We start from the raw sequence: 16712 nt of genomic DNA on the forward strand, positions 1-16712 counted from the left end.
ATAAAATATACTTGTCAATCTCTAGAATTGCTTCTCTGTCCCTGTTAGCTTAGTTTCACTGATATATATACTGTTGAACTGCGCAAAGAGATAAAAGACTAATATATATCTAAGAAATAACTGGTCTTAGGCAAAGAAGAGAAGACTGTATAATATTATAGAGCTATTTATTAATACCGATGAGTATTCAGTAGCTAAGCTTTCAAATATATAATTACTTTAAATCAGTATTATTAAATATAAAAAATAGAATTATCTAAGTACATGAGAGATTGTTCTTTATATATTCTATTCTTTGTATACCAAATTGTATGCCACCCGAGGTATATTGATGGTCGATCCAATGATATGCCTTGAGTATACCATCAGTGGTAGTCCGGATAGTAGATAATCACGTGATATGCGGCTGTCCCGGGTCTGGACCCTCCACCCGAGGGCCGTATGCCGCAGCCTGCCAGCGCCTGCATGCTGTAGGCTTGTAGCAATCCGTAGTTCTTCTAGTAGTAAACACTAAAAATCGTATTTGCCCGATGGCTGCTATTAGCCGCTGTACTTACATGGCCGACTCGCTTGCCGCTTACGTTATGATTGGGATTCACCGGCTAATTGAGGTTTGTGAACAAGGGTTATCCCGTCGGAAGTGGCGTCGGAAGGGCTGTATGCCTCTCACGCCGATTCCCGCGGCTATATGTTCGAAATCAGGAAATTCTCCATTTTGTCAGCAGTGGTGGGCGTTGCTGCGGTACTAAATTCAAAAAATCTATTCAAGTAGAGTTCAGCTATAGACAAATTAATTCTTCCATCTTAGGACAGCTTTAATTGCCCGCCCACACTTCAAATCATCCAGCGCACGTTGATATTCCTCAACGGGATAGCATGTAATTATCCTTTCCAGCGGGAACTCGCCCTTCCTGTGCTGCTCGAGTAGATAGGGAAGCATCTGCGAAACACATGTCAGCGTTTGAATAATTAGATTCGTACAAGTGCGTGTATGTATGCGTGCTGTTAACCATAAGAAAGAGAAAATGAGGGACTGGTAGAAGAAATAATGAACAAAATACCTCGTTAGAAACAGAGCTGCCCTGATGGCATCCCACATACTCCTTCCCCTTGGTCAAATGGCCAAAGACATCGACACCTGCCCTCTTCCCAGGGGCTGGCGCACCCACACTCGCCGCGCGCCCGCGCGTGCCCAAGGCATCCAACATCGTCTCAACGACTTCAGGTACCCCGGAGCAGTCAACCGCATACGCGACACCGTTCGCTGGCGCAGAGATATCCCGGATCTGCTGCAACACATCCTCACCATCCTTGCATCCGGCCAACACCGTATGCGTAGCACCCAGCTCTGTCGCAATGGCCAGCCGCTTCACATCCAGATCGACGGCAATCACCGTGCGCGCCTTGCGCAGTCGCGCGGCAGCCATGATTGCGCTGAGGCCCACAGCACCGACACCGAAGACAGCGACTGTACTCCCCTCGCGGACATCGAGTGTGTTCAAGACCGCTCCCGCACCGGTCTGGAGGCCGCAACCAAGCGGGGCAAAGAGAGCAAGGGGGGTATCAGGGGCGACGACACTGACACAAGCGCGCGAGACGAGTGCGATGCGGGAAAACGAGCTTTGCCCGAAGAAATTGGCAAAGATGGCGTCTTTGTCTGCGTCGTTTGTCCCTTCCGTGGACGTGGCTGTGTCGCTGGCTAACTGCATAGTCCTGGTGCCGTCGAGGCGCTTTCCGCCAAAGTTGAGTGCGAGCATGTTCTCGCAGTAGGCTGGGTGGCCTGCGTGGCACTGCGAGCAGCTGCCGCAAAAGTTGTAGCTTAGCAGGACCTTGTCGCCACGGCTAATATCTGTAATGGTTCGTCCGGTCTCGAGGACAACACCGGCTCCTGGCGAGGCATGTTAGATATATAGCTTGACAGATACCACAATTTTTTCTTTCTTTCTCTCTTTTTTCTTTTTCTTATATCCTAGTCGTGCTTGTCTGTGTTGCATATTGCTTGCTCCTTAGTTAGAGGGAAGGATGCACGTCTCTCACCTTCGTGCCCGAGCACGCACGGGTAGGCAGCGGGGAGCTTTCCCTCGATGCAGGCAATGTCCGTGTGGCAGACGCCTGTAGCATGGACCTCGACCAGGACTTCGTCATCGCGAATGGCATCCAGAACCACAGGAGCGAATTGTGGTTTGGCCCCCATCTTGGACACGAGTAATGCTTCTGTAGGATAGGTCATTTCCAGTTAGACTAAGCTGCACGTGGGTATATTAGTCTTCAGGGTGGTTCTCGTCAGGGCTTCATGGGCCAAGTTTTCCCTAGGCAGGAGGAAATAACAATGTCTTTTAACCAAAACTTTCCCTTCCGACGAAGCATCGATCGGCGACCCTCAACGGATGCTTACCATCAACTTTGCGCTACTCGGGAGAGGAAAATTGGGGGTGATGCATGTCTCACCCTTTTGTGGAATTGGCTAAGCACGGTTGGGGGAAGAGGGCGTGGGGTGTGTGGAGGTTAATCGGCAACATGGGTCCCCCAGTAGAGATGGTATAATTACAATTTTTGGAAGCCATTACTGTAAAATTGAAATTTCACTCGAAAAAAGCGTCACAATTTCAAAAGAATTACGTGATAATAGTGGACTCAAATTATAAGCCCTAATTGGATAAAATAGACTAGCATATAAGAACTATGTAAAGTCTAGCGTGTTTTATACCCTTACAACCCAGAAAATCGGTACAAGAAATCTTGTCAAAAGATCGGGTATTACTTGAAATTGAAATTACACTCCGCCAACCCTATTTCCCACAGCACAAGTTGCATCCCGCATCCGAGCAGGACGACCGAGCTTCTGCGGGGTCGACATTGGTCACAGGACACAGTTGTGAATGGTTTCGGATCCAGTTGAGATCCGATCGGGTAGGCTGATGCTGGCACGATGATCCTCTCGCAGATATAAAGCGTCTTTTGTGCGGCAGCTCAGGAACTGCCCTTTTTTGTACCCAGCGTCGATCAGTCGTATTCTTTGTGACACGCACCATGGCATCAACCGACATCGAGACCCGCCTTTTTATTGATGGCAAATTTGTGCCATCAATCGACGGCGCCAAGTTCGACGTGGTCAATCCTTATAGCGGCGACGTTGTCGCGCAAGTGTACGAGGGTCGGGCAAATGACGTTGATCGCGCAGTAGAGAGTGCCAAAAAGGCGTTTCCCTTCTGGTCAGAGGTCGATGGTAGGTTTATGGCCAATCTTCATTCTAACTCTTTGCGCTGGCCTAATCATTACCGCTATCTCCAGGATCCGAACGTCGCCGTCTCATGCTGCGCTTGGCTGATCTGATGGATGAAAATGCCGAGGAATTCGCCCGATTGGAGGCCATGTGCATGGGAAAACCGGTGTCTACGTACATGGACCAATCCCTAGGCGGGGCAACACTGCGATGTATGTTCTGTGTAGAACTAGGCGCGGAATAAACTGTTATCTAACCTCGGTTACTACCATAGACTATGCAGGGAAAGCCCTGGACGTTCATGGCGTCACCTCGCTGACATCTAAAGACCACTTGAACTTATCGATTCGCCAGCCCTACGGCGTTACAGGCGCTATTATCCCCTGGAAGTCAGTTTTCCTATATGTTCTGCCTCTTCCCCTTGACTGATTACCTGATTACCAGCGTCCCAATGATTATGATCTGCTTCAAAGTCGGCCCCGCACTCATCGCAGGCAATACACTTGTGTTAAAGTCATCCGAAAAGGCGCCGTTGACCTCAATCCTGTTCGCCAAACTGGCCCATGAGGCCGGCTTCCCGCCTGGAGTGCTAAACATCCTGTCTGGATTCGGTCTGCCCTGCGGAGATGCCATTGCGCGGCACATGGACATCCGCAAGATTGCCTTTACGGGGAGCAAGGATACGGGGAAGCTTATCCAGAAGGCGGCGGTAGATTCAAACCTCAAGTCATGCACGCTAGAACTAGGGTAAGCTGAGCCACTAATTCTCTCCAACTGTCAGGGAGGTAGTGAAGCTGATTGCGGCCATGAAATTGAAACAGTGGAAAGAGCCCCCTTCTCGTGTTCGAGGATGCCGACCTCGAAAAGGCCGCTGCCTTGGCGGCCTTTTCCATTGTCTCCAATTCCGGGCAGGTCTGCATGGCTTCTTCGCGGGTCTACGTGCAGGAGAGTATCGTCACCGAATTTACCCAGCTGTATGTCCAGGCTATCCGGCAGCTCTCAGGTCAGGCCGGTAACCCGCTCAAGAAAGAAACTCGGTTCGGGCCCCAGGCGGACGCACAGCAGTTCAAGAACGTGTCCGAGTACCTCCGAAAGGCGCAGGAGGATAGACTGAAAAAGTTTTCTATTGGGACCGCGCCGGAGGAAGGCAACAACTTTGTTGCTCCCGTCATCTTCCAGGATGTGCCAGAGAGTCATGTTCTGATGAAAGGCGAAATTTTCGGGTTCGTAAAAGCTGTCTTCCTGTTCATCTGTTTGTGCAATCGTTTCCTGACTCTTCATCCGTAGCACCGTATCCTGCCTTAACACCTTCACCAGTGAGGACGAGGTGATCCGTGCCGCTAACGCCTCCGAATATGGCCTCTATGCCAGCGTCTTCACGCGCGACATTACCCGAGCCATCAGGGTCGCCAAGAGCTTTGAGGCAGGCTCTGTGGGCGTCAACACGACATCGCCGTACTACTGCCAAGACCTGCCCCTGGGCGGGTACAAAGGGTCCGGAACCGGGCGGGAACTGGGTGAGGAGGGACTCCTGGCCTGGACGGAGGTCAAATCCGTGTATATTTCGTTGTTGTAGGCTTCGGACCATGATGGGACGTTTGTGAGTAACCTAGGCTTTCGTAAGCCGTGATTGTTAATTCATCCGATCCTTTTGGAGGAGCATATAGCCGGCAGGGCTCCACTCGCCAGACTATAGATGCCGGTTGGGATAATTAAATCAGACTTGGCTTCCACAATTGTTATTTCCCCTCGATACCATGACTTCCATCTTCCTCATTGGCCCTGGTCTTATCGGCGGGTAGGCGCTCGATCCAGGAAAAGACGTAGCAAATCTCCACGCTGCTGCAGAGGGAGTCTGCCCGCCAGGCCTTTCACGATCTGGGTGTGCAGACTGTGCTGGGGACTCTGGCCGACAAGGATGTAATTGCCGCTCAGACCGCCGCAAGCGACATTGTCATTCACACCGCCACCGCCGACGATCTCCCCTCCTTCGAGGCCGTGCTGGCAGGAATTCGGTAGCGCTCGCAGGCGGGCCACAAGACAATCTACATCCGCAGGCGCGAGTCTCATCGGTACAATGCTGAAGACAGCTACACCGACTTCATCTATGATTACAACGAACCAGCCTCAATCGACGCCCTTCCAGCCTCGGCCGCGCATCGCGCAATTGATCTTGCGATTGTCCGCGCTGGCAAAATGGCTGAGCTCTCACGCAACTCCAAGCTTGTAATCATGGTCCCGCCCGTCATCTAGGGCGTCAGCTCTCGCGAGAAGCGCCTTTCTATCCAGCTGCCGACCATGGTCCGCTGCTCCATCAAGCACAGGTACCCCTGGGATGATCGGCGACGAACTTGCCGTACGCAACCAGGTGCATATCAAAGATCTTGCCCGCAGCTATGTCACTCTTCTGCACTGGCTCGAAGAGAATCCCGCTCCGACAGTTGCAGAAAACCCGTACGTATTCTGCGAGAACGGCGAGGAGCTTTCGTGGAGAGTGTGCGGCGGAAATTGGCCGGATCCTGCAAAGCGCCGGCAAGGTCGCCGATCAGACCCCGCAAACTATCCCACAGGATAGTTATATTGATTTGTTTAGATAATGCTCTGGGCTAGTGATTGGGTCCAATGCGCGGAACCGGGCGAATCGTCTGCGCAAGATCGGTTGGGAGGCGAGAAAGAAGAAGACGTTTGCCTCGCTTACCGAGGACGGGATTCCGCATATTCTGCTGGAAACTGGTGAGTTTAACGGGTATTCTGCCGCTGTTGCATCGGGCAATTTCGAAGGAAATAAGTAGAAATCATGATATAGCCGAGGCCTCCATACATGATTCCTTTTCTATAGCTGCAATTACCCAATTAAGAACATTCCCTCAATCAATGTGTGACCTTAACTGGTTGTCGGATGGATAGGTCAATATCCCCATGATGACTAGGCTTCTCACAACGTTCAGTCATATGGTGACGGCGCTATGTCGTGTCATGAGGCCCCTAATCCCGCGGGATATACTTTTCCTACACTATGATATCCAAGCTCAGTCAACGGACTGTCAGACAGGGGTCCGGCAGGATTTGAGGTAACCTTGCTAGGTGAATATCTCTTTCTTCACATGTAGCCATGAAACATTCGCACGAGATCTAAGCTATCTCTCGGGGCAGTACCTGTCAGTAGCGTTAATGCGGGGTCCCGCAACGGCGTATAAAGCCGCCCAGCCCAATGTCGATGAGTCTAGTCAACTTTCATTCTGTTATTGAGAGCTGGCAGCTATGGAAGATAAATCGATCGGCAAAGCCCACCACATTGAATATGTTCTACTTGGCGCCTCGGATGTGGAGCACATCACCACGCGCCACTGACAGCTCCTTCAGGAAATTCACAGGCGACTCCTCCCTTCCTGTGCGTTCATTTATCTCCTCAACTACCTCGACCGCTCCAACATCGGCTATGCCTTGTGTCCTCAACGCAGAGACGGGCGACTCACTCGAGCAGCAAACCGACTTGACGGATGCTGGGTACTCAGTCACGCTCACGCTCTTTGCCATCGCCTACTCGCTGCTTGACATCCCTTCGAACTGGTGTTACAGACCCCTGCTAGTTAACTCACTAGTAAGGCGGACTCCTCGGCTAGAAAGCGCTGATGAAGGTAATACCCGAGCAGCAATTAGCAACTCTTAGCCGGTAGAAGTTCAGAATCAGAAGAGCTGCGGATTGCTATACCTTCAGAAGCATACACTTGACTATACGGGACCGCGCACGGTGATAGGATATACTTCAGGATATACTCCAAGGAGTATACAATCTGGTATATAAAGAGAATAGAATATAAGAATGCTCTTTCCATGTACTTTGATAATTCTGTTCTTTATACTTATTAATACTATCTTTAAATAATAATATACTTGGAAGCTTAACTACAGAATACTTACTTATATTTACTTATAAATAGCTGTGTGATATTATACAGATTTACTTCTCTCCTCTTATCTAAGACTAGTTATATCTTAGAAATATCTTAGCCTGATACATTTTTAACTTGCTTCAGCTGTACATATACTAGTAAAGCTAAGATAACAGGAATAGAGAAGTGATCCTAGGAATTGACAAGTATATTTTATTATTCAGAGAAAAGAGTATATATATATATATATATATATATGTAGTTACTTCGGTTGCAGTAAGTGCTGACACTCCACTTGGTATTCCACGAATTCCGGAAGCACCATACTATGTATCTGCCAAGTTTAAGGCTTGTCAGCGATGCACAGCAGAAAATAATTATAAAGCATGCAGACATCCAAATCTTTCTAAACCATTATCTTCCTCAATCAATCAGCTCCGACGTGCAAGTATTGAGAAGCCTTAATTTAGATTCCATAAGCTTCTAAGTCGTAGACAGATAGAACAATACTAATAATAATTAGATTGATTTTTTCCAGGCTTATAAAGACTTTTAAAAATTTATTATAAACCTAGGTACTGTAAATTATTTATATTATTAAGCAAGTTACATCCATATATCCATGACTTCGTCGCTGACATATACTTGCACACACAACCATGCTACTTCACCCACGAGCCATCAAAAGAACCAACTCCGATGCTTCCTCCAATCCTGCCTCGTGGCTTCTCTCAAATCATCTACATTGATTAAATCCACCCCCTCCCGCACCAAAACATGCCAAACATGGTTCCGCAGACCACGTGGCCAGCTCGGGGTTCCCCAGTACCGCACCTTCAAATCACGCGCGTGCGCAGCTTCAACCTGCTTCCGAATCAGCTCCAGCTGTCCCTGCGAGAAGCGATTGCGGGATAGACTGCCGATAGTCTTGCGGAAGTCGACAGAGGCATAGTAGCTGTTCTTGTACGAGTAGGTAGGCTCTGTTTCTGGATCCGGCTGATCGGGTCGTCCGGTGCTTGGTGGAAGGAGGGCGAGCTGGTCAAGCGGGGCGTCGTAGAAGATGTCTCGGTATGTTTGATTCGATGTGATGCGATCGAAGGGCGCATCGCCGGTAGCAACGACTGTGATGGGCCGGGTGATAATGTCTGTACCGTTGAAATAGGTGAGGTAGTCGCCGTCACGGAGGGGTTGGAGCTGCTCCATCACCATGGACCAGGTGGCCTCAGGCTGCTCCTTGAAGTCGATGAGCAGGACCAGGGTTTGTGATGGGTCGCTGGAGAATACACCGGCGCGGAAGCTGCCGGGAAGGTGCGCGGGCTCGAGTTGGCTCGAGCGGGTGTTGTGCTTCTGGAGTAGGTCCAACAAAGGGTTTAGGTACAGACTGCGGAGAGTGACTTCGTGGTGCAGTGTGAAGGGAGTATGTCCGACCAGCAAGTCATTATCGGATGACCAGACGTCGGCTTCAACGCCAATGCAGCCTGCGCTGAGGGCCGAATGGAGCGGTACGTCGCGCCAATAATCGTTGTGTGAGTGGCATCGCACGGGGACGACGCCGTGGGTGGTCCAATGTGAGAATATGGATGGGCGACCGGCGGGGAAGACCCAGGCGTCGAGGCGGGCGTCAAGGTCGTCTGGAAAGAGGTAGACCAAACCAGACCAAAAGATAGAGGCGAGTTTTAGGAGGCCGCTTAATGGAATTAGCAGCAGTCAATACCGTTGTTGAGCAAATCAACACTCACAGCACGATCACTGCGCCCCAGAAGGGACGCTTTACAAATCGGCAAGTCATGGCTCGTCGCGAGTACGGGTGAATGTGACAATACAGATGGCGGCATTTCCAGAAACTACATAGGCTGCGCAGCCTGCTGCGTTGCACTCGAGTCGTCGTTCGCCGCCGCCGACGTTTGGGGCCAAAGTTATTCAGAGGCAGGACTTCAAGGGGGGACTCATCCTGATCGGAGTCGACCTCAGGAACCATCTCTAAAGGAGAGTACTTAGCGATGGAACGGGAAGAAGACGGCTCCCCTTGTTCAGATTGATCGCGTGAGCCTTGAAATGCCATAGCTGCGGTGCACTCTCGTGGGACACGGACTGTCGCCGCATGGGGTGCAGTCAAAAGTTCACGAGCGATCGGGAAAAGTCCAGGATCTTCGGAAGAAAAGAGGGGACTAGGCAGCAGCAGCACACCAAGTTGTGGCGCAGCAGCGAACAGCCGTTCAGCGTTCATCAATTGCCGTCAAGGTTGGCACTAACTGAATGGTACCAGCTACTCTGGCTGTCTGGCCGTGGATAGCCAAGAAGTTAGCGAAGGCTTGTCCGGGTCAAGCTTGCCGAACCGGCTATTTTTATTCGGATCCCCACGCATGGTGCTGTCGTGTTCTCACCGTACAATTCTGTCTGTGAAATATTAGTATCTGATACATGTTTCTGAGTTAGATATAATCTAACTGGCTTTAATTGGCTAGTCATGGTTAGTGGAACCCATGTCCCAGCTTTCAGGGTCCTAGGTTCACTGACTTTGTCAATCCACTAACATTGTCATGGAAACGAAGATACTTGATTTCGCTACTAGAAACGTCATTTCCATAACACATCCATACCACCATGATAGTTACGAAATTTGGTTGCTCTGGGAAGAAGAAATCACTGCTACAGCAGCAATATCGAATTGCTAAAACAGATGGAATGTTATCAAACTAATAAGTGAAAGTACTTAATTCAAACACCCACAATAAGCACACTCCTCCGGCCCTGCGATGGTAGCTTAACCTGAGCATGCCCAAGTCTATCGGTCGGGAGATGAGTGAGGGGCCCGAGTCCGCAAAAGGCCTTGGATATGCTCTTCTACCCAAAGGAACCCGCCATCAGGTTATAGAACGATGAAGTCAAACGATTGTTCATAGACACTTCAATCATTTGATAACTAGGGATAAAAAATAAACTACATTTATATTTATACCCTTGACAATCTTCATTTCCATCGAATAACATTCAACATGGACAAAATAGACCCTCTTGCACAATTCCCTTCCCGCTCATCCGTGGCCGACATTGGAATGCCCCAAAGCAAGATTAACCGGACCAAGAGATAGTACTATAATATTCCGATCTATTATGATCGGACTCCAATCGAAGGTCAATCGAAGATCGATCACTTCGGAAAGTTAACTAGTTCACCTAATACTACTCATAAGCAATACCGAATATGTGATCATCTCAATCATGTCCAATCGCATTTTCCGACTTATGCTTTCTAAGCCAAAAACCCTCCGATCGCACGGCGAAAACAAACCCTTGGACCTGAAGGGAACTCCTAAACGCCGAAACCCTTGTCGCCGTTCCCTCCGGATGCTGTTCAGTGCTCGGCATTGTGCCGGGGGGTTCAACTCAATCGCCGAAACGCCGAAAACACCGGTAAATATGACGCCGATGAATGCCGAGTCGGAGGGTTCAACCTTCGGGGGGTTTTAGTCGGGGGGTTTAAGTCGGAGGGTTTTTACAGTTGATTCGGGGGGTTTTCCGTTTGTTGCTTGTCGTTTGTCTTATTCTTCACTCCGATTCGTTCTATAACCGGAACCAAAATATTCTACAGTATTTGGAATATTCTAGTTACTACTAATAGACATATATATGTTGGTTTTGCTGAAGTATCCTGCCTGTATATGTCGGAGGGCTATAAATTGACTGACAAGTAGTATCTTCTCAAAGATGATAGAAGGATATCTGCTGTATCTTTTGTAGTACATGATATGGTGTCTTTAGTTACACCTGCAAATCCTAGAAGACTCAGCTGAAAGTGATCCAGAAGTCATACTAAACCATGCTGCTAGACTTTATATTAACTTGCTGACCAGGCATTACATACAGAAGAGAGGCCCCTAGTAAATCCGACGCTAGATAACTGATTCTCAATATAGCTAATAGGGCTGAGGACTCAGCCAGTCATAGCTTATCGGGTGGGATTGTCCCCGTTCAGAGACCAAGAGCCGCAATAGATATAGCCATACTTCCCTAGTGATGCGGCCTCGCGTTGAGCAGCCTCCACATGCGATCAATTCATTTAAATTATTACCACTGATTGAACCGGCTATTTAGATACTAGCCATGGAGGTGGCTCGCCGTTTCAAGCAGAGAATATGGTCCCGAACGCCAGCAAATCCCTCAAACCCGAAATAAACACTTTGAAACCAGGAATAATGCAAGTTGCAACACAGGGAGGTCGTCGCCGCAGACGAGGAAGCCAGATTTACAACAAAAGCACAGCAGATTCATACACAATGTGGAAATATAAACGAGGGTCGCAGCCAGTCAACCAGCTGCCTGCGAGTCCATCCTGATCTGTTCTTCATCCAAGCACCTGCTCCCAACATGTTTTGTTCCTTCTGACACTCGTGTCCTTGCCCGCTGACTCAAATGAGGCATATTTGTTTCCTTCGGCCAGCATCTTTAGCGTCTGTCCCAATGGATTTGAGGCCTACGTGTTCATGGCTTTGGTCAGGGGCAGGATCAAGTTCGACCTGGCTGAACTGCCGGAGCAATCCCGTTTCAACATGAAGTCGGTGATGTATCCAGTCGCCAATTTATTTGGCGCCTTGTTACGAGAATACTGAACGTGAGCAAGGAGAATGAAATATTGGTGACAAACTTGCGAGAACAATATTCCAAAGCTCAACAAACTCTCCGGGACTGACCGAACCGGCCGGTCCACCCGCCCGCTGGGCACAGACAACTCACTCGGGCACACCTACGGGAGGCACGGGCGCCGATCCCATCTAACCCAGCCCCCAACATACTGTGTATCTTCATGACAAGCGCGAATTCTTTAGATATAGATTTGTATAACAAGTGTTAGATAATTCTGTAACTGGCCGGAAAACCAAACATGTTTTCATTTTGTCTTTATTGTCGAAGCCCACTTCATATTCTTGCATTATACATTGGAAATATATATCTTTGGACAGTCATACACAAGTAGTTCAAAAGTAATAGGTGTGTCAGGACCCATGTCAAAAGCCCGACACAACTCGACCTCGGCAGCCTTGAAATCAAAGACTAAAAGAACCCAGTTAATTTAATCCCTCTGCGAGATCAAGTTAGGATTTAGCCAGGATGGCTGACCTCAGCAGACCTATACTTTAACTAAACATATTGGGAAAGGAAACTAATATCTGTTTAGATCGCTCGTTCAAGTACTTGCTCCTGATGCTAGTAATTACACTATATGCTAGTAAATCCTTTTCTTGGATTTCCCGGAATTCCCCGGGGAGTTCTTCCACAAAGGTCTCTTTTCAGAGATTTTCTCCCGGAGGCCTTTTCCCTCACACTCTCTCAACAGATATTCTGAAGATCCTCTGTAGAGACCCCATTTAAATGTCTCCATATGAGATTATGTCTATTAATACAACAGGCAATTCTACCAGTAATTGTACCAGGTGTATGCGGGGCCCTCTACGGGGGTTCTCCGGGGGGGGGGGGGGGTGCTTTGGAGGAGTCGGGAGGCTCTAGGTGGGGTTGCTGGTAGAAATTAGAGAGCTAGGGCAGATAATTTGTACGTATATCTTTCTGATAAGTGAATTACTTGATTACAGGATCATATGACTGGCTATTACTACTACTTTAGAGGTTTAGCCTATGGCCTAAGTGGGACTAGAGTGCGGCACTACCATTAATATAGCTTAGCAGGAAGGTACGATGATCGAAGAGGAAGGTACTGTAAGGACTTGCTCCATCTCACGGCATGATCCCCTGCGGCTTCGCAGGCCAGATAACAGATCCGTGTCAGATTTCTGGATTCACGACCCGTCTAGTTCGTGCTGAACCGGCCGGGAGAAGCCTCGACTGTTCAAACGTTGCCTGAGCGGGGCCAAAATGCATTCCGCCAAATAAAGGCCGTGATTGTTGGGAGCCACAGGATACTCTGGTCGCCTGGACGAGGCTGAGATTTTGGGAACACGTATGTGACGGTGTGAATACAGGACTGAGAACCATTACCGAAACAATACTATCATTGTATCAATCTAAAGGTCTTCTAAGCTTCGCTTTCGGGCAGCAAAACTACTAATTCTCATTAGCTTACAAATGAACCAAGGATTCTAACATTAAGAGGCTCTAATTTCCAGCCGCTAGTAAAGCCTTTCAATTCTAAGCTCAAGAATAATATTTCATTGTAACCTAAGACCGCTGGAATACATCTAGTCAGAAATGAGACCTCACCGCCGATATTTAAGGCCGTTTTGTACACTGATGCCTTTTTATCAGGCCATTAGCCTTGTCAGTGTTCGTATCACAATCCAAAGACCTACGATCTCTAAGGCTGATATAAGGTTTCCCGGATGCACTTCTAATATCCGTTCTCATTTTTCTCCTAGAGTCCCTTTCACTAGACTATGAGTACTCTAGGTTTAATTCTTAAAGTTTAAACCTATGTAAACTTCAGGACAGTCCTCCATTCTCCAATTTCGACAAAGACCGCAATAATCATTCTAACCCTTGATTTTACATTACGTAAATAATATATGAAATTAGAGTGGAGCAGAAGCTGGTAAGATGACTTAAGTACACCATAACAATTACACTCAGGCTAAACTGCATTGAGTGACTCGATCGATAGACTAGCAAAAGTACTTTCGGGCGGGGTAAAACTGGCATTTGTGGAGCGATTTCAATAGCATTTGCATGTAGTACTCTCATTGGGTGGTATTGATCGAAGCCTGTTTCTTTGTCCACTATTTTGTTAGTATTGGAAGGTAATCCGATTAGTAACAATATATATTTCCCCAGTCCAGGGGTATTCCTGCTCATTCTAACAAATGACTTAATTGCTACGCTCGCAGCTCCATTTTCCTACCTCGTCCAATCCTTTACTAAGTCTGCACACAGTACAAAATGGCCACTGTATATGACTTTGTCATCATTGGTGGCGGTACGGCTGGCCTGGTTGTTGCTTCTCGACTCAGCGAGGACCCCAACACTTCTGTCCTAGTTCTCGAAGCAGGCGCCGACTTGACAGCAGATCCCCGCGTTAACATTCCCATCTTCTATGCCGCACTGCTTGGATCCGACGCCGATTGGAAGTTCAAATCTTCCCCTCAGGTAATGACCGTCTATCTTAATAAAGAGTGTGGGCTTACCCATTGCTTTTGCAGCCAGGCCTCAACGGCAGAGTGCTTGGTCTTAACCAGGGCAAGACACTCGGAGGATCCAGTTCATTAAATGCACACGTCTTTGTTCCTCCATTCAAGGGAGTCATTGACTCATGGGAGGCACTCGGTAACCCCGGATGGAATTGGACCATGCTAAGGAATTATTTCTCCAAGGCCTATAGCAGTCCGACTGTGACACAGGATGCTAAAGAAGGTCTGGCAATTGAGGGCTGGCCTAAGTTGAACGAAGCGAAAGGTCCGATCCAAACATCTTTTGGCAATGAGGCACATCCTATTCGCAAGGCATGGGCCGAACTGTTCCGTAACAATGGGCAATACAACGCCGGGGATCCGTTCATCCACAGCTCCGTAGGATCATTCAGTTGCCTTGCTAGTATCGACTCGGAGGGCAAGAGAAGCAACTCCACCTCGGCCTACTATAAGCCTGTTGAGCTTCGACAAAATCTTCACGTTCTTACGAACTCATTGGTTGAGAAAATCCTGTTTGACGAAAGCAAGCCTCCCAGAGCTATTGGAGTCCAATACAGTCACGATGGTGTTTCAAAGACTTTTCAGGCAAGGAAGGAAGTTATACTTGCTGCTGGCGCTTTTCAATCTCCCAAAATTCTCCAACTTTCAGGAGTCGGTGGAGCAGAACTTCTTGAGAAGCATGGCATCGATATTGTCATGGACCTTCCTGGAGTTGGGCAGAATCTTCAGGGTATGTGAAGAGCTTCTGATCTAGCATCGGTCACAAATAACGTGGAACCATCTTCCTTATTGACGCATACTCGCTTCGAAGTGAGAACTAACATCTACTACTTCTAGATCATATGATCTCATACACCGCATTTCAAGCAAAGCCTGAGATCGAGACTAAGGACTCTTTGGTCAGACAAGAGCCTGAAGCCATCGGTCTGGCAATGCAGGAATACGCTGCCACGGGATCTGGGCCCCTAGCTTCCCTCGGGGTTTACACCTACGCCTATTTGTCTCTTCCTGACCCTGACAGAAGTGCTCTTCAGGCACTACTTTCAGATGACACTCCCGATAACTCACAACAACACAAGGCAACACAGGCTTATTATGACATTGCGAAGACCACCATTCTTGACTCCAAGCAACCATCAGCTGCGTACCTAGCCGCGTTAGGGCAGACGAATTATTCCAAAGACCTGAATGATGGGACTATCCCAGCTGCTTCGCCTGGAAAGTTAATCACGCTTGGAGTTATGCTCTCTCAACCCCTTTCCCGCGGAAGCGTTTATATGTGAGTAATTTTAGCATTTTCTTCTTCACAAGCTTCCAACCCCCTACCAACTCTATATTCATCAAATCTGACAAAACGAACCCAAGTACTTCCAACAACCCCGGAACCCCTCCAATTATTGATCCTGGTTATCTGTCAAACCCTCTCGATCTGGAAGTCATAGCACGGCACTTGCTCGGTGTCAAGAACTTAGCAGAGTCACCTCAGCTTGGGGAGCTTCTCGAACAGCCACTGAAGTTCCGTGACCTGGCTGCAGACTTCCAGGGAGACTTAGATGCTGCAAAAAAGTATGCTCGGGATAATTTGGTCTCTATGTGGCACTTTGTGGGGACCTGTTCCATGCTGCCTCGTGAAAAGGACGGAGTAGTGGATTCCAACTTGAAGGTCCATGGTATCGAAGGACTGAGGGTCGTGGATGCGAGTGCCATCCCGCTTGTAAGCACGGCGAATCTGCAAGCCACTGTGTACGCATTCGCGGAAAGAGCAGCGGACCTCATAAAGCAGGACTGGAAGAGTGATTGAACAAGGCGTTAGAGAACGTCTGCCGACACACTCTAGGTTACTTGCAAAAGAGAAGAGAATGGGATATCCGCCTAATCACCCAGCATTATCGTCCCCGCCACGCAAATTCGCGGGTGATCAGTCGCTCCAAACGTTTCTTCTTCTTCGTAGAATCTTCCTACAGTGCGATTTCCCCCTTCTATGGGCCAACATGAAAATCGGTAATTGCTAGGCGAGAACACTCTGTGAGGTCTAGAAGCGCAGCCTGAGTACTGTCACAGAAACGCCAATGGTTACCTACCAGTAAACTAAATAAAGAAACTCGTGCGTTGCTGATGAATATCAACCTATGTTCACTGTCATGTAATAGAAGAAATTGAGGTCAGTTACCCTACTCTGACCTGGGTGTAATCGCTGGGCCAATGCTTGGTTGATTGTTGACAAGCCAGTAGCCACACAGCCCCAGCTTCAAAGCATCGAAACATCCCCATAACATCATTGATCAAGGTTATGTCGTTCTGATAGTATCCAATTCGCTCAAAAAACCATGTCATACTCTTCCGATTTCGTGTGGTATTTGATGTGAAGGGTGGTGGTCACGCCCCCGGAGGCAACCCCATCATCTCCCCCCTGCATGTATCTCAAACCATCTGATCGCCCATATAGCTGATGGAAATGGAGTA

At 48.4% G+C, this 16712-nt stretch overlaps 6 protein-coding genes across 6 annotated transcripts; 4 read left to right on the forward strand and 2 right to left on the reverse strand.

Annotated features, from left to right (window-relative positions):
• Positions 1–391: 391 nt before the first annotated feature.
• On the reverse strand, positions 392–2376 carry BDQ94DRAFT_183353 (NAD(P)-dependent alcohol dehydrogenase; the record flags this gene model as incomplete). The annotated part of the gene is made up of 4 exons (XM_026774392.1): positions 2038–2376; positions 1062–1888; positions 853–940; positions 392–468 (listed from the first exon to the last, which is right to left on the reverse strand). The coding sequence occupies exons 1-4, from the start codon at positions 2228–2230 to the stop codon at positions 392–394; spliced, it is 1185 nt and encodes a 394-aa protein (XP_026621712.1). The 5' UTR covers positions 2231–2376.
• A 654-nt stretch (positions 2377–3030) lies between these two features.
• On the forward strand, positions 3031–5060 carry BDQ94DRAFT_183356 (aldehyde dehydrogenase family protein; the record flags this gene model as incomplete). Its single annotated transcript, XM_026774393.1, has 6 exons — positions 3031–3226; positions 3292–3435; positions 3498–3612; positions 3668–3970; positions 4045–4446; positions 4511–5060. The coding sequence occupies 6 exons, from the start codon at positions 3031–3033 to the stop codon at positions 4797–4799; spliced, it is 1449 nt and encodes a 482-aa protein (XP_026621713.1). The 3' UTR covers positions 4800–5060.
• BDQ94DRAFT_162659 (uncharacterized protein) lies at positions 4981–6015 on the forward strand (the record flags this gene model as incomplete). The annotated part of the gene is made up of 7 exons (XM_026769590.1): positions 4981–5021; positions 5074–5221; positions 5252–5467; positions 5498–5547; positions 5618–5719; positions 5751–5797; positions 5834–6015. 7 exons carry the CDS (start codon positions 4981–4983, stop codon positions 6013–6015), a joined length of 786 nt encoding a protein of 261 aa, XP_026621714.1.
• Positions 6016–7326: 1311 nt separating this feature from the next.
• Positions 7327–7678, forward strand: BDQ94DRAFT_151756 (uncharacterized protein). Its single transcript, XM_026767807.1, has one exon. It carries the CDS (start codon positions 7445–7447, stop codon positions 7601–7603), a length of 159 nt encoding a protein of 52 aa, XP_026621715.1. The 5' UTR covers positions 7327–7444; the 3' UTR covers positions 7604–7678.
• Positions 7664–9269, reverse strand: BDQ94DRAFT_151757 (PLC-like phosphodiesterase). Its single transcript, XM_026767808.1, has 2 exons — positions 8856–9269; positions 7664–8803 (listed from the first exon to the last, which is right to left on the reverse strand). Exons 1-2 carry the CDS (start codon positions 9176–9178, stop codon positions 7798–7800), a joined length of 1329 nt encoding a protein of 442 aa, XP_026621716.1. The 5' UTR covers positions 9179–9269; the 3' UTR covers positions 7664–7797.
• Positions 9270–13949: 4680 nt separating this feature from the next.
• BDQ94DRAFT_183362 (GMC family oxidoreductase) lies at positions 13950–16398 on the forward strand. Its single transcript, XM_026774394.1, has 4 exons — positions 13950–14208; positions 14262–14979; positions 15087–15528; positions 15615–16398. Exons 1-4 carry the CDS (start codon positions 14002–14004, stop codon positions 16048–16050), a joined length of 1803 nt encoding a protein of 600 aa, XP_026621717.1. The 5' UTR covers positions 13950–14001; the 3' UTR covers positions 16051–16398.
• Positions 16399–16712: the final 314 nt, after the last annotated feature.

Source organism: Aspergillus welwitschiae (genome assembly GCF_003344945.1).
Source record: "Aspergillus welwitschiae strain CBS 139.54b unplaced genomic scaffold BDQ94scaffold_43, whole genome shotgun sequence".
Taxonomy (NCBI): domain Eukaryota; kingdom Fungi; phylum Ascomycota; class Eurotiomycetes; order Eurotiales; family Aspergillaceae; genus Aspergillus; species Aspergillus welwitschiae.

What these genes read in the sequence shown, in the direction of transcription:
- BDQ94DRAFT_151756 (XM_026767807.1), top strand. Translation starts at nt 7,445, where the DNA reads ATGTATCTGCCAAGTTTAAGGCTTGTCAGCGATGCACAGCAGAAAATA.
- BDQ94DRAFT_151757 (XM_026767808.1), bottom strand. Translation starts at nt 9,178, where the DNA reads ATGGCATTTCAAGGCTCACGCGATCAATCTGAACAAGGGGAGCCGTCT. An exon ending in TGGGGCGCAGTGATCGTGCT is followed by an intron (nt 8,804 to 8,855) that starts GTGAGTGTTGAT and finishes AATTCCATTAAG; the next exon opens with CGGCCTCCTAAAACTCGCCT.
- BDQ94DRAFT_183362 (XM_026774394.1), top strand. Translation starts at nt 14,002, where the DNA reads ATGGCCACTGTATATGACTTTGTCATCATTGGTGGCGGTACGGCTGGC. An exon ending in AGTTCAAATCTTCCCCTCAG is followed by an intron (nt 14,209 to 14,261) that starts GTAATGACCGTC and finishes TTGCTTTTGCAG; the next exon opens with CCAGGCCTCAACGGCAGAGT. An exon ending in TCCCGCGGAAGCGTTTATAT is followed by an intron (nt 15,529 to 15,614) that starts GTGAGTAATTTT and finishes AACGAACCCAAG; the next exon opens with TACTTCCAACAACCCCGGAA.